This window comes from Takifugu rubripes, chromosome 3 (genome assembly GCF_901000725.2).
Source record: "Takifugu rubripes chromosome 3, fTakRub1.2, whole genome shotgun sequence".
Taxonomy (NCBI): domain Eukaryota; kingdom Metazoa; phylum Chordata; class Actinopteri; order Tetraodontiformes; family Tetraodontidae; genus Takifugu; species Takifugu rubripes.
Genome location: NC_042287.1, coordinates 16,918,357 through 16,929,391, shown reverse-complemented (window position 1 = coordinate 16,929,391; position 11,035 = coordinate 16,918,357). Strand labels below are relative to the sequence as shown.

Here is an 11,035-nt window from a genome sequence, read left to right as displayed (position 1 = left end):
GGCCTGTAGCCCCCCCACCAGGTTTAAAATAGGTTTTGGTATTTATTTTGGCCCAAGGGAGAAAAGAGACTGTCCGACAGGTGGAGTTTAAAAATACTTAGTTCTGTTCCTGGGCTGAGCTCTCTGCTCATTTCTGCTCGTATAAAAAGATTTGGAAACAAAAGTCAGAAATTTATGAGATAATCTTTTTAAATCACATTTCTAATGTCCAAGTTGCTCAATACAATTTATTGAAACAGGAGGAATTTCACTGCGGTTAAAACGTCATTTTAAGGATGAAAAGATTAGACAGTGATGTTGAATCTTCAGGTAATTCATTGATGGACAAAAGGTTTTATTTATGGGTGACAGCATTAGCTTTTAATCGTGCCTCTACAGAAAAGATCATCTTTGTTACTAAGAAACAGACCAAACATACAAGTTGTAAAAGTTTTATTTTGTAAGATTTTCAAGGTTGGGTTTCAAACTACCAGCTTCTCTGAGGAGAACATTTCCTCCACCGACTGATTCACCTGTGATCGACTCTGCCGAACACGGATCCATGGATCTATCAAGGCTGCAGGTTTCTCTGTTTCCGATTGTTTACAGCACATTTAAAGTTCTCCTTTTCTGGCAGGTCAACGAGCAGCGAGGAACCTTCTGCAGCTCCTCTGAAGGCGAGCGTTCTTCTCAGTGTAAGACATGTTCAAATCATCTCGGCTCCTTTTGGGAAATGAATTTTCGGGTCTCGGTATCTTCTCCTAAAGACGTGCACTTCAAAATGTTACAAAAAGCACAGACACGCACACAAAGTGCCCTCATGCATTCAAGTGTTGAGCTCATAGTTGGCGGCGCGATGGATGCTAGGCTAGCTGGAGGGCTAACGAACAGCTTTACAGTTAATCCTGTAACTCCTACAGCAGTGACTCTAAAGCACAGAGGTGCAACACGAGCTTGTCGTGCTCCACTGGAGCCTCCATCAAAAGCTTCTCTAAAAGACCAAACCAAAGCAGTGACGACAACATTTCACAGTGTTGAACAGGCTGAAGAGCTCAGGTAGAAAACGCTAAGTTAGCTTTTACTGCGAGACGCCCGGAACCAAGTGAAGCCGAGTTTTTGGAGATAACTCGGCATCTTGGAGCGTTGGCCGACACGTCGCTCGTCCAGGTTCCGTTTCTGATGAATCCGAAAACAAAAGAATAGAAAAAACCACCAACCAGCAAATGTTAATGATGATTAATGGGATTAATTACCACCCGGTTTACCTCAGCAGAAGCTGTGACAACAGGAAAATTCACAGTATTTTACAGAGTCGTGGTTTTTTTCTTCTGAACTTTAAGATGCTGATGCTGCGTTTGTCATGTGAGTTTCAACCAAAATAAATGTAGTTGTTGATTCAGAGACGCCCGACATTCTCCACAAGCAAAGCAGGGTGCGACAGGAAAAGGTTCCTGTCCCTCTGAGCAGAACCCGCTCGGACACAATCAAGACAAAATCAAAGGACGGCCTAACGAAGTGGTCTAATCTGCCTGATCCACACGGTGAAACGTGAACCTACGCTTTTATTCCTTGGTAAAACCTCATCACACACGGCCCCGACCTTCCTGAAGCAGTTTCACACGTCGGAGTTCTGATTCGCTTCACTCCTGCAGACCTGTCCAAGATGAGGATCTTCAGAGAGGCTCGAGCAGAACCTCCAGAGGAGCTGAGGTGGTTCCGTGAACCGCCTCCCCGTCCTTGAGCTGTGGCCGCCACTCAGGAGGACGAAGACCATCAGACCTTTTCACACACCTACAGCAAGACAACACTTACACCGCTCTGTGGACACGTCCGCTCTGCTCCCGGAGTCTTTGTTACCTGAGGACCAGGACGACGTCTCATGACAAAATGTGCACGAAGAGGATGGCCAGGCCGATGTTGAGCAGGATGACCATGCAGATCATGATGGTGTTGGGACCCTGGAGGAGACGTCAGTGACACGTTACGTGAGCATCAGCGTGTCTGCACGTTTGTGCCACATTTAGCCTTTTTGGAAGCTGACTGAAAACCACAGCTAAATTAAATTATTATTAATTTTTAAATGCTATTAAATGTGTCTCACCTCCAGCTCCTCCAGTTCTGGGCCGCGTTCGCTGCTGGGACCTGAAATCACCACCTTTTGTTTGGGTTCTGCTTTGGGTTTTTCCACAGCAGCTTTGGCCTCCACTGGATGTGGCGCTGGTTTGGGTTCAGGCTTAGATGCAGGTTTTGGGGGCGCGGGTTTTGGGGGCGGAGCCGGGCTGGGTTGCCTCCTGGGGAAGGTCTTTGCTTCTGCTTTGCTGGATGGCCGACTCCCCTCTCTGGGCTCGCCTCTGCTCTGAGGGGTGAGTGCGTCTGGTTCCTGGTTGGCTTTAAACACGGGGAGTTTGGGCTCCGGGGCTTTGGGGGTCACTTTGGCTGCTGGGCGGAGTTCTTCTTCTTCTTCATCTTTAGGGATGAGGCCGTTTCTTGCAGGAGGAGCAGCAGGAGGAGCAGCAGCAGGAGGAGCAGCAGGAGGAGGAGCAGGAGGAGCAGCAGGAGGAGCAGCAGGAGGAGCAGCAGGAGGAGCAGCAGGAGTCACGCCTGGAGCTCTTGTCTCCGAGTCAAACTTCTGCAGGGGCTTGATCTCCAGGTCGGAGCCTGGTTCCATCTTGCTGCTCTGACTATGCTGGCTCGGGGTACGGGAGGGTCCGCGACCGTTGGGGGCCCCTCCCCCCTCCGGGCCGGCCGAGGTGGGAGCAGAGGTTGAGGGAGTGGAGGGGCGACTGCTGGACCTGCTGTTGGGTTTACTGTTGCCCCGACTACCAGCGCCTTTGCTGATTTTATCTTCATTCCAGCTTCCCGGACTGAGCAGTTTGGGGTGTTCCTTGCTGATGATGCCAGGGCTGGGGGAGGGGGTCCGGCCGGAGGACGAGTCCGGCATCAGGCTGACCAGTTCGTTCATGAGGGGGCTTTCCGGTGGCGTTGGCAGGGGCTCATCCTCGGCCAGCAGCGGCTCGTGAATGACGATATCTGTGTTCTCGCTGCCCTCCGCCACCTCCTGCAACACCCTCTTCTTCAGGTACTCCGGACCTGTGACGACAGGGAGTCGTTTCGTCAGCACCAACGTCATCGCTCCTCCACCGTTAAACTGAACTAAAATCGGCGCCGAGTTTGTGTCTAAAATGTGGGTCTGCAGGTTGTAAAGTTCGGATGAAACCGCCTCCTGCCACCCCTGCAGGTCTCGGGAGGCGGTACCGCCCACGGAGGAATGAAACCCGCCTGCGTTCGGGCGCCTGCAGCCTCTCAGGAACCCACAAAAACACCTTTGTGTCGTGCTTTTACCTCCCGACTTGCTTTGTGTAGACGTTAAGCGTGGGTGTAGTCGGACTCCCCGGGAAACTAAGACAAGCCCTTCGACCCAATGAGATGTTCCTTTTTTAGACATTGAAAACGCAGCTCTCCTTGTGGGGAGCCGCAACAAGGATCCATTAGCTCAGGCCGTCGGCATGCGCGGAGACGCGTTACGAGCGTCTCGCGGTCGCTTCAGCTGCCTCTGCTGCAGTTACCACAACAAACCCAAACACAACCAGACGATTTGTCTTCTGACGTGTCAGGGTAAGCGAGATGAAAACAGCCAAACATAAATAATTGACACGGATCTGGTGATGCAGGTTCTACGGGGAAGATTAATGTGCTGAGATGAGGCGTTCACTGACCGGGCTGGTAGAAGGACGGCGAGAGCTCTTTGGCCACCAGTCGGGCGATGCTGGACTCGCTGTTGGAGGCCTGAGCCGCTTGTTCGGCCGCGTCTGCTTTGGCTTTGGCGTGAGTGGTCCTGCAGGAAACACAAGCTTGTTTATCAGGTAATGTGGAACCATCCATCCCATCATGTCTGACACTTCCATCTCCTTTTCCATAGGATCAGTCCATCCTGAGCCTTAAAGCTCTGGAGGCCAGAGACCCTGAACCCAGCACCTCTCACCCCTCAGCGTCGCTGTGAGCTGAGTCCACTGAAACGTAACACCGGGCGGCTTCCTGGGCGACCCGGGAAGGTGATTCCTGCTGGAACCATCACAAAGACCCTGGGTCCACCAGGTTCCACGCTAACACTCCAACACAGGTCTGAATTTGAGTTAAAGGTTTTTTCAAGGCGACGGACCCGAACGCAGTCGGTTTGGTTTGTTCTTCGTGATGCCTTCAGGGTACAGCGTTGATGGTAGGTCACCTGTTGCAGCCGCTTCCTCTTTAAGGAGCAACACGTCATTTTAAAGGACCGAAAAACCTCCTGCGATTAAAATTCTCTAAATTTGAGTCAAATTGTAAAAGTTTACAAATTCAAATCCTTCAGCAAGCGTCGCTCTTGTTTAAATGCAGTATTTTGGAGGAACTCCTTGGACCAGCAGCACCAGAATTTACAGAACAGCTGGGAACAGTGTTCCCAAAGGAAGCATTCGGAGAAGGCCAGCGATGTAACAATATATCAAGCGCTGTGATTAAAGTTGCTAAATTTGGCTAGCATGGTTGCTAACAGTATACAAGGTGTGAGATCCAATATAGAAGCCGGCCTGAAAGGTGGCTCCGGTCCAGAACAGCTCTGGACAGTTTAGTCTAGATCAACAGAAACAACTTTTATTAAAGAACACTTTTAAATAAAGTTAGTGCTTTATTATCGCTGCCCCGCTCTTTTGCCCCCTCTAGAAGGTTCGGTCATTAAACCTGGAGTGGGTTTGCTTCAGGGCACTTCAGCACAGGGGCGGATCGAACCTCTGATCTGACCTCCGTGGTGTCCCAGGTCAGCACCACACACCTGTAAACCTGCCACAGGGGAACCTAAAGCTCCAGAACTTTGCAGAACTTTGACCACAGCTGCTTTTGCTGCTAGCGGACATCTGATGCTGTGACCTGAATACTCGCAGCTTTCTGGGGGCCGCGAGTGCCCGCAGAGCACAGAATAACCTGCAGGATAATCCTCCCTTCCAGCCTCTTCACATGCTCGAGCGATACGGCACAAGCGTTCCTGCGATACGGCACAATCGTTCCTGCGATACAGCACAATCGTTCCAGCGATACAACACAATCGTTCCTGCGATACGGCACAAGCGTTCCTGCGATACAGCACAATCGTTCCAGCGATACAACACAATCGTTCCTGCGATACAGAACAATCGTTCCTGCGATACGGCACAAGCGTTCCTGCGATACGGCACAATCGTTCCTGCGATACGGCACAAGCCTTCCTGCGATACGGCACAATCGTTCCTGCGATACGGCACAAGCCTTCCTGCGATACGGCACAAGCGTTCCTGCGATACGGCACAAGCCTTCCTGCGATACGGCACAATCGTTCCTGCGATACGGCACAATCGTTCCTGCGATACGGCACAAGCGTTCCTGCGATACGGCACAAGCGTTCCTGCGATACAGCACAATCGTTCCAGCGATACAACACAATCGTTCCTGCGATACAGCACAATCGTTCCAGCGATACAACACAATCGTTCCTGCGATACAGAACAAGCGTTCCTGCGATACAGCACAATCGTTCCTGCGATACAGCACAAGCGTTCCTGCGATACAGCACAATCGTTCCTGCGATACAGCACTAGCGTTGCTGCGATACAGCACAATCATTCCTGCGATACAGCACAAGCGTTCCTGCGATACAGCACAATCGTTCCTGCGATACGGCACTAGCGTTGCTGCGATACAGCACAATCATTCCTGCGATACAGCACTAGCGTTGCTGCGATCGTTCTTACATTTAAAGTGACACCAAAAACATCTAAAAATCTGATATTTATTGAGCTTAAATTGTCAGATCTACAAAATAAATCATCCCGAATAAAAGAGAAACAGTCATTTTCGCTGATGTGATAATAATTTTCATATTTTAAACGAACTAAAATAATGCTGAGGTGAAGATAAAGAACGACTTGTAACAGCTTCTGCACTGAAGGGCAGGTGATACTCTATCAGTCTGGCATGCTCTACTGGATCTTTAGAGTGTGTGTGTGTGTGTGTGTGTGTGTGTGTGTGTGTGTGTGTGTGTGTGTGTGTGTGTGTGTGTGTGTGTGCGTGCGTGCGTGCGTGCGTGCGTGCGTGCGTGTGTGTATTTAGTCAGCCGACTGTTTTCACTATAATTGCAGCTGATTGCAGCACTGTTTTTGCTCCATGGTCACATGATGGTTCCTGATTTTTGTTTTAGAGTTATAAAGAGATAAAATCGTCATTACCCCTGATCCTGATCCTGATCCTGATCCTGACCCTGATCCTGATCCTCACCCCTTAAATCTGATCCTGATCCTGATCCTGATCCTCACCCCTTACCTCTGGTCCTGGTCCTGGTCCTGATCCTGATCCTGATCCTGATCTTCACCCCTTAACTCTGATCCTGATCCTCACCCCTTAACTCTGGTCTTGATCCAGATCCTGATCCTCACCCCTTAACGCTGATCCTGATTCTCACCCCTTAACTCTGATCCTGATCCTGATTCTTACCCCTTAACTCTGATCCTGATCCTCACCCCCTAACTCTGGTCCTGATCCTGATCCTCACCCCTTAACTCTGGTCCTGATCCTGATCCTGATCCTCACCCCTTAACTCTGGTCCTGATCTTGATCCTGACCCCTTAACTCTGGTCCTGATCCTGATTCTCACCCCCTAACTCTGATCCTGATCCTGATCCTGATCCTGATCCTGATCCTGATCCTGACCCTGCAATCGGGCCAGTTTACAACAAATGATCCCACCACAAAGTGCTGAGATCAGCAGAACTTCATGTAATCCAAGACACCACTGAATCTCTTTGCCACCCCAGCACTCACTCAGGGAGGTGTCCGGTTTATATTTGGTGAACCACTTGAGAACACCGCTGCCCCCCCCCCCCCCCCGCTGTTTCATAACTGTTCGTGATGCTTTTTCCATATGGAACTTGGGAGTTTAATATAAAACATCTCATCAGGACACCAGACATTCATGGGGGGGGGGGGGTGGGGGGGGTGCCCAGCCATGGGGGGGCACCAACATCTCCCACCATGTCCTCCTGGAATGGGGAGTTAAATTACACAACAAAATGTTTTTCCTAAATGAATAACGATAGATGAAAAAGAACACAGTGTTGCTGTGAGTTGGCAGTAAAAGGGGCTTCAGAGCTGGGGGGGGCATGTGTTGGGGGGGGGGGTAATCAGCTGTTGCATTCCCCTGTGATTGTGATACAGCAGGAGTGCGCCTGTCCATATTTAGTCAGGGCCCCTCTGTGACCACAGCACTCATGAGCATACGTCAATGACCCCCCCCCCCGAGCCGGCAGAACAATGTCCCCAGTGCGTCCCAGAGCCTCTAACTGGTGGGGTGGGGGGGGGGGGACAGGTCTGGTATCCCAGCCGACCGCAGGAACAGATGTGTTCCAGCAGATGTTTACGCTTCCATCCTGGTTCCTGCGCGGGTGAAACTTTCTACGCGGTGGATGAAGCAACATCAGGCGGCCCCAGGCTGCGTGTCCCTGGGCCCAGTATTTACGCCCCCCCCCTGCTGGGAGGGGGTCTGCAGTCCATCAGGGCAGCCTGCTGCTGTAAACACACACTTCTTTTAGCTTCTGTGAGGACTGTTGTTAAAAACAGTAGCACCTTCTACGGTCACGGAGGCTGAAAAGCTGCTTCCACAATCAGTTTATATAAACCAAAGCACCCCCCCCCCCCCCCAGAGGTCTGGGACCTATTGCAGGTAATATTGTGCAGGCAGGAACCTTCCCAGAGGGACCAGAACCCACACCTCCTGCCGTAGAGGAGACCAGCCTGGATCGGGTTTGTTCTGTTCGTCTGAGCAGGAGACGCCTTCGGCTAATTCAGGACGGCGCTCCTCCGTAAGCACTTCCTGGTTAACGGAACGCCAGTCCGGGTCCGTTCAGAGACGGGGTGTTAATAGCAGCCCAGTCATTAATACCCTCAGGGGGCAGAGCAGCAACCCTGAAGCTGCTAAATCTGGTCTCTCCTGAGGAACCCGAGGAGCCTGCTGAGCCTGGGGCTCCAGGTGATGCAGGATGAACCCTAAAAGCTGAGAAGAAGACTGACGTATCGCTCGGTCTCACCTGGAGGAGGCGATCTCCGCCTTCTGCTTGGCGATGGCTGCGGCCCTCTGGGCGCCCTCCACCGCCCGCTCCACCTTGTGCTTGATCTTGTTTCCCTTCAGCTGGATCACCCTCTTCTTCATGGCCTTCACCAGCATGTTGTTGACGTATTTGCCCTCCTCCTTCCCTCCCTCGGCGAAGGTGGTGCAGCCGTAGCCGTGCCTCTGGTTGTTCAGCCACTCGCCCTCGTACTTCAGCCCACTGGACCTCTCACTTATTCCGTATCCGGAGCGCTTGTCGTTCTTCCACTCGCCCATGTAGACCTCTGTGGTGGTGGCGTCGATGTCGGCCTCCACGGGGGGGAAATCCTCCGCCCCGGCCAGACTCTCGTCCCCGATGCTGATGGTGGAGTTGGTGTCACTGGCGTTGGAGCTCAGGGCCGACTCCGACCTGAGGAAGCTGATCTTGCTCTTCTGGCTGGACAGAGAGGTGCTGGACTCTGACTTCTTCAGCTTTCCCAGCAGGGAGCTCCTGCGGAACAGACCTTTCTTCTTGGGTTTGACGGCTTCCGGGTCCACATGGAGGGTGAGGGCGAAGCCTCCACGGGAGGGCCCCAGCTGGGTGGGGGTGGCGATGGGGGTCTCCTCTCCTGAAGCGTTGGTGGCGGTGATGATGGGGACGTCCTGCTGCAGCACGGTGCCGTTGCTGTGCTCACTGCGGAGGGAGGTCAAGGAGGTACGGAGAGGGGAGCGAACCACTGCTGCCATCCCATACGGGACACTCTGACGGACCCCGTAGCCGTGCCGCATCCCACCTGTGAACTGTCCTTGGAACGTGCCTGGAATCATCAAACAACATCATTTTTCACACAGAAAAGTCACCCCGATTTCTCCGTGTCAACGACAAACTTTCATTAGGAACCAGTGAATGTGAGACCTCAAAAATCCCTCGGCTGTAGCGAAACGTGAGCTAGGACTCAGATATCTGCTGCGTCAACATCACGGATGCAGGAACAACCTTCCCGCAAAGTTAAACGCTACTTATTTGAGCTCCTTCCTGTGTCTGGAACATTCCATCTACTGGGAAGACACCAAGAAGGAGGACAGGGCACAGTTTCTTTAGCATTAGCATGAGCGTGGAGCTACGAGCCTCTGAGCCTCTGAGGTAGACCTTCAATGATGTTGACCTGCTCCAGATTAGCCACATTTCGTCAGTCAGGGATGAAGTCCAGGAAGTGTCAGGAGATTGAGTCTAAACTCATGGTGTATATGTCTGTGAAGATGGTTTGGAGGCTCCTGAGCTATTATTAGATCCTGACATCTGCTACTATCACCCCCCCCCACACACACACACACCGCAGCCTCCACCAGCAGAACAGATGAGTCAGCTGTCAGGGGAACAAATGCTATTTTCATTGATTTTGTTGGGTTTTCTGGACACGGTGGAACGAGAGCGATGCCGGCTCATTCACACGGGTCTCCAGGAGAGTTTAAAATGTTTTGGGGACTCAGTTGAGATGATGGAATCTGCTGGTGTGAAGTTATTTGACTCAGATGGCGTCCTGCTCATGTGACGGTCCCTCACTCAACCCGATGGTGTTGCTGTTAGAATCTTAAAGGGAGATTTTTCATTTTTCATCATGTTGCAACAGGAGGAGATTTGCCGTTCTTTTGATGTTTTAACTCATGTTGTCTGTTTAAAAAGCTCTCAGATGAGAAGATGCAGCTTTCGGACCCTTTGATTGACAGCAACAGGCTGAACGCAGACGCCATAGAAACGGCGGCGTTGGATCCGCGACAGGTATTCGCACATCGGGTGTGTTGTCACCTCCCATCAGATCCACTCTGATCCAGTGATCCACAGTAACCTGTTGCTCAGATGTTCTGCATTTGTAGATGTTCCAGCTCTGGATTTACACGTGGTGGCGTCTAATTTAACATGCAACGTTGGTGTCACATTCATCAGAGACAGCAGATATTCTGTCTTTAAATAATAATAAAAAAAACTTTTCTGGAGGTTTTTGTGTTTGGTTCAAGCTAAACGTGTCCCTTCAGCAGATGTCTGATCTCAGGTGTAAAGATGGGATCTTCCACAATTGTTTGGAAAGAATGTCATGATTTTACCCACTCACCTCCATCAGCATATGTTTCTGTTCCATATCCATCCTGAAGCCCGTTATTCCACGTCCCTTCATACTTTGCTCCACTACCAGCATTGATCCGGGTCCCGTATCTTCCTTTGAAGCCATGAGTCCATTCCCCTTTGTAAATCCAGTGTCCTTTGGTCTCCACTCCCAGACCATGACGCTTCCCCTGCGACCAGTAGCCCTCGAAGGTGTTCCCGCTGGGCCAGGTGTAGACTCCCACCACTTCGAAACCGTAGTTCCAGGAGCCGGAGAACTCTCCCTGGCCTTTGGGCCCAGTGCAGATGCCATGGCCGTGAGCTTTGCCCCCCTCCCAGCCTCCGCAATAAGCTCCACCGTCGTCGAACTCGAACCGACCTCCGCTCATGACGCAGCGCTGCGCAGCGACGCGACGCGCGGTTCGGAAACTAAAGCTAAGTCCTGTTACCTGGCTAAAAAGAAAACCTCCGTCAGCCTGACTTCACCTTCTCCTGACATCAAACCCGATTTGATCTATCCACGGTGCGCAGGGTGCGGGGATTTCCTCTCCTGGAGTTGGTTTGGGGACCTGTGAGCGCGTCCATAAAGCTCCGTGACGCACGAAAACTTGTTGGCTTTGTCAAAGTCACACACCAACGTACAGATTTCATCCAGAACTAATAATTTTCCTTACACTTTAGAGCGGCTGTCAGAGTTTGCATGGATTTTGTCTCGAAAAGCCTGAGATCTTACATGGCGTTTCCCAGGTGGCCGCAGCAAAAAGCCCCTTTCCCCCCGGTCCCAGCCGCCCAGCTATCTCCGGACGGTCGCTGCTGTTGGAAAAACTTCGGCAGACCTTACAGGGCCTCACACACACACACACACACAC

General features: G+C 51.6%; 1 protein-coding gene across 1 annotated transcript; it reads right to left on the bottom strand.

Moving 5' to 3' along the window:
• Nucleotides 1–337: 337 nt before the first annotated feature.
• Nucleotides 338–11,002, bottom strand: jph2 (junctophilin 2). The gene is made up of 5 exons (XM_003977799.3): nt 10,177–11,002; nt 8,067–8,883; nt 3,696–3,814; nt 2,081–3,069; nt 338–1,937 (listed from the first exon to the last, which is right to left on the bottom strand). The coding sequence occupies exons 1-5, from the start codon at nt 10,553–10,555 to the stop codon at nt 1,857–1,859; spliced, it is 2,385 nt and encodes a 794-aa protein (XP_003977848.2). The 5' UTR covers nt 10,556–11,002; the 3' UTR covers nt 338–1,856.
• Nucleotides 11,003–11,035: the final 33 nt, after the last annotated feature.

Bases quoted from the DNA above. Each gene is read 5' to 3' on its own strand.
- jph2 (XM_003977799.3), bottom strand. From the start codon at position 10,555: ATGAGCGGAGGTCGGTTCGAGTTCGACGACGGTGGAGCTTATTGCGGA. The intron at 3,815-8,066 runs GTGAGACCGAGC...TGTTTCCTGCAG, and splicing joins GCGGAGATCGCCTCCTCCAG to GACCACTCACGCCAAAGCCA. The intron at 3,070-3,695 runs GTCAGTGAACGC...CTGTCGTCACAG, and splicing joins GCCGTCCTTCTACCAGCCCG to GTCCGGAGTACCTGAAGAAG.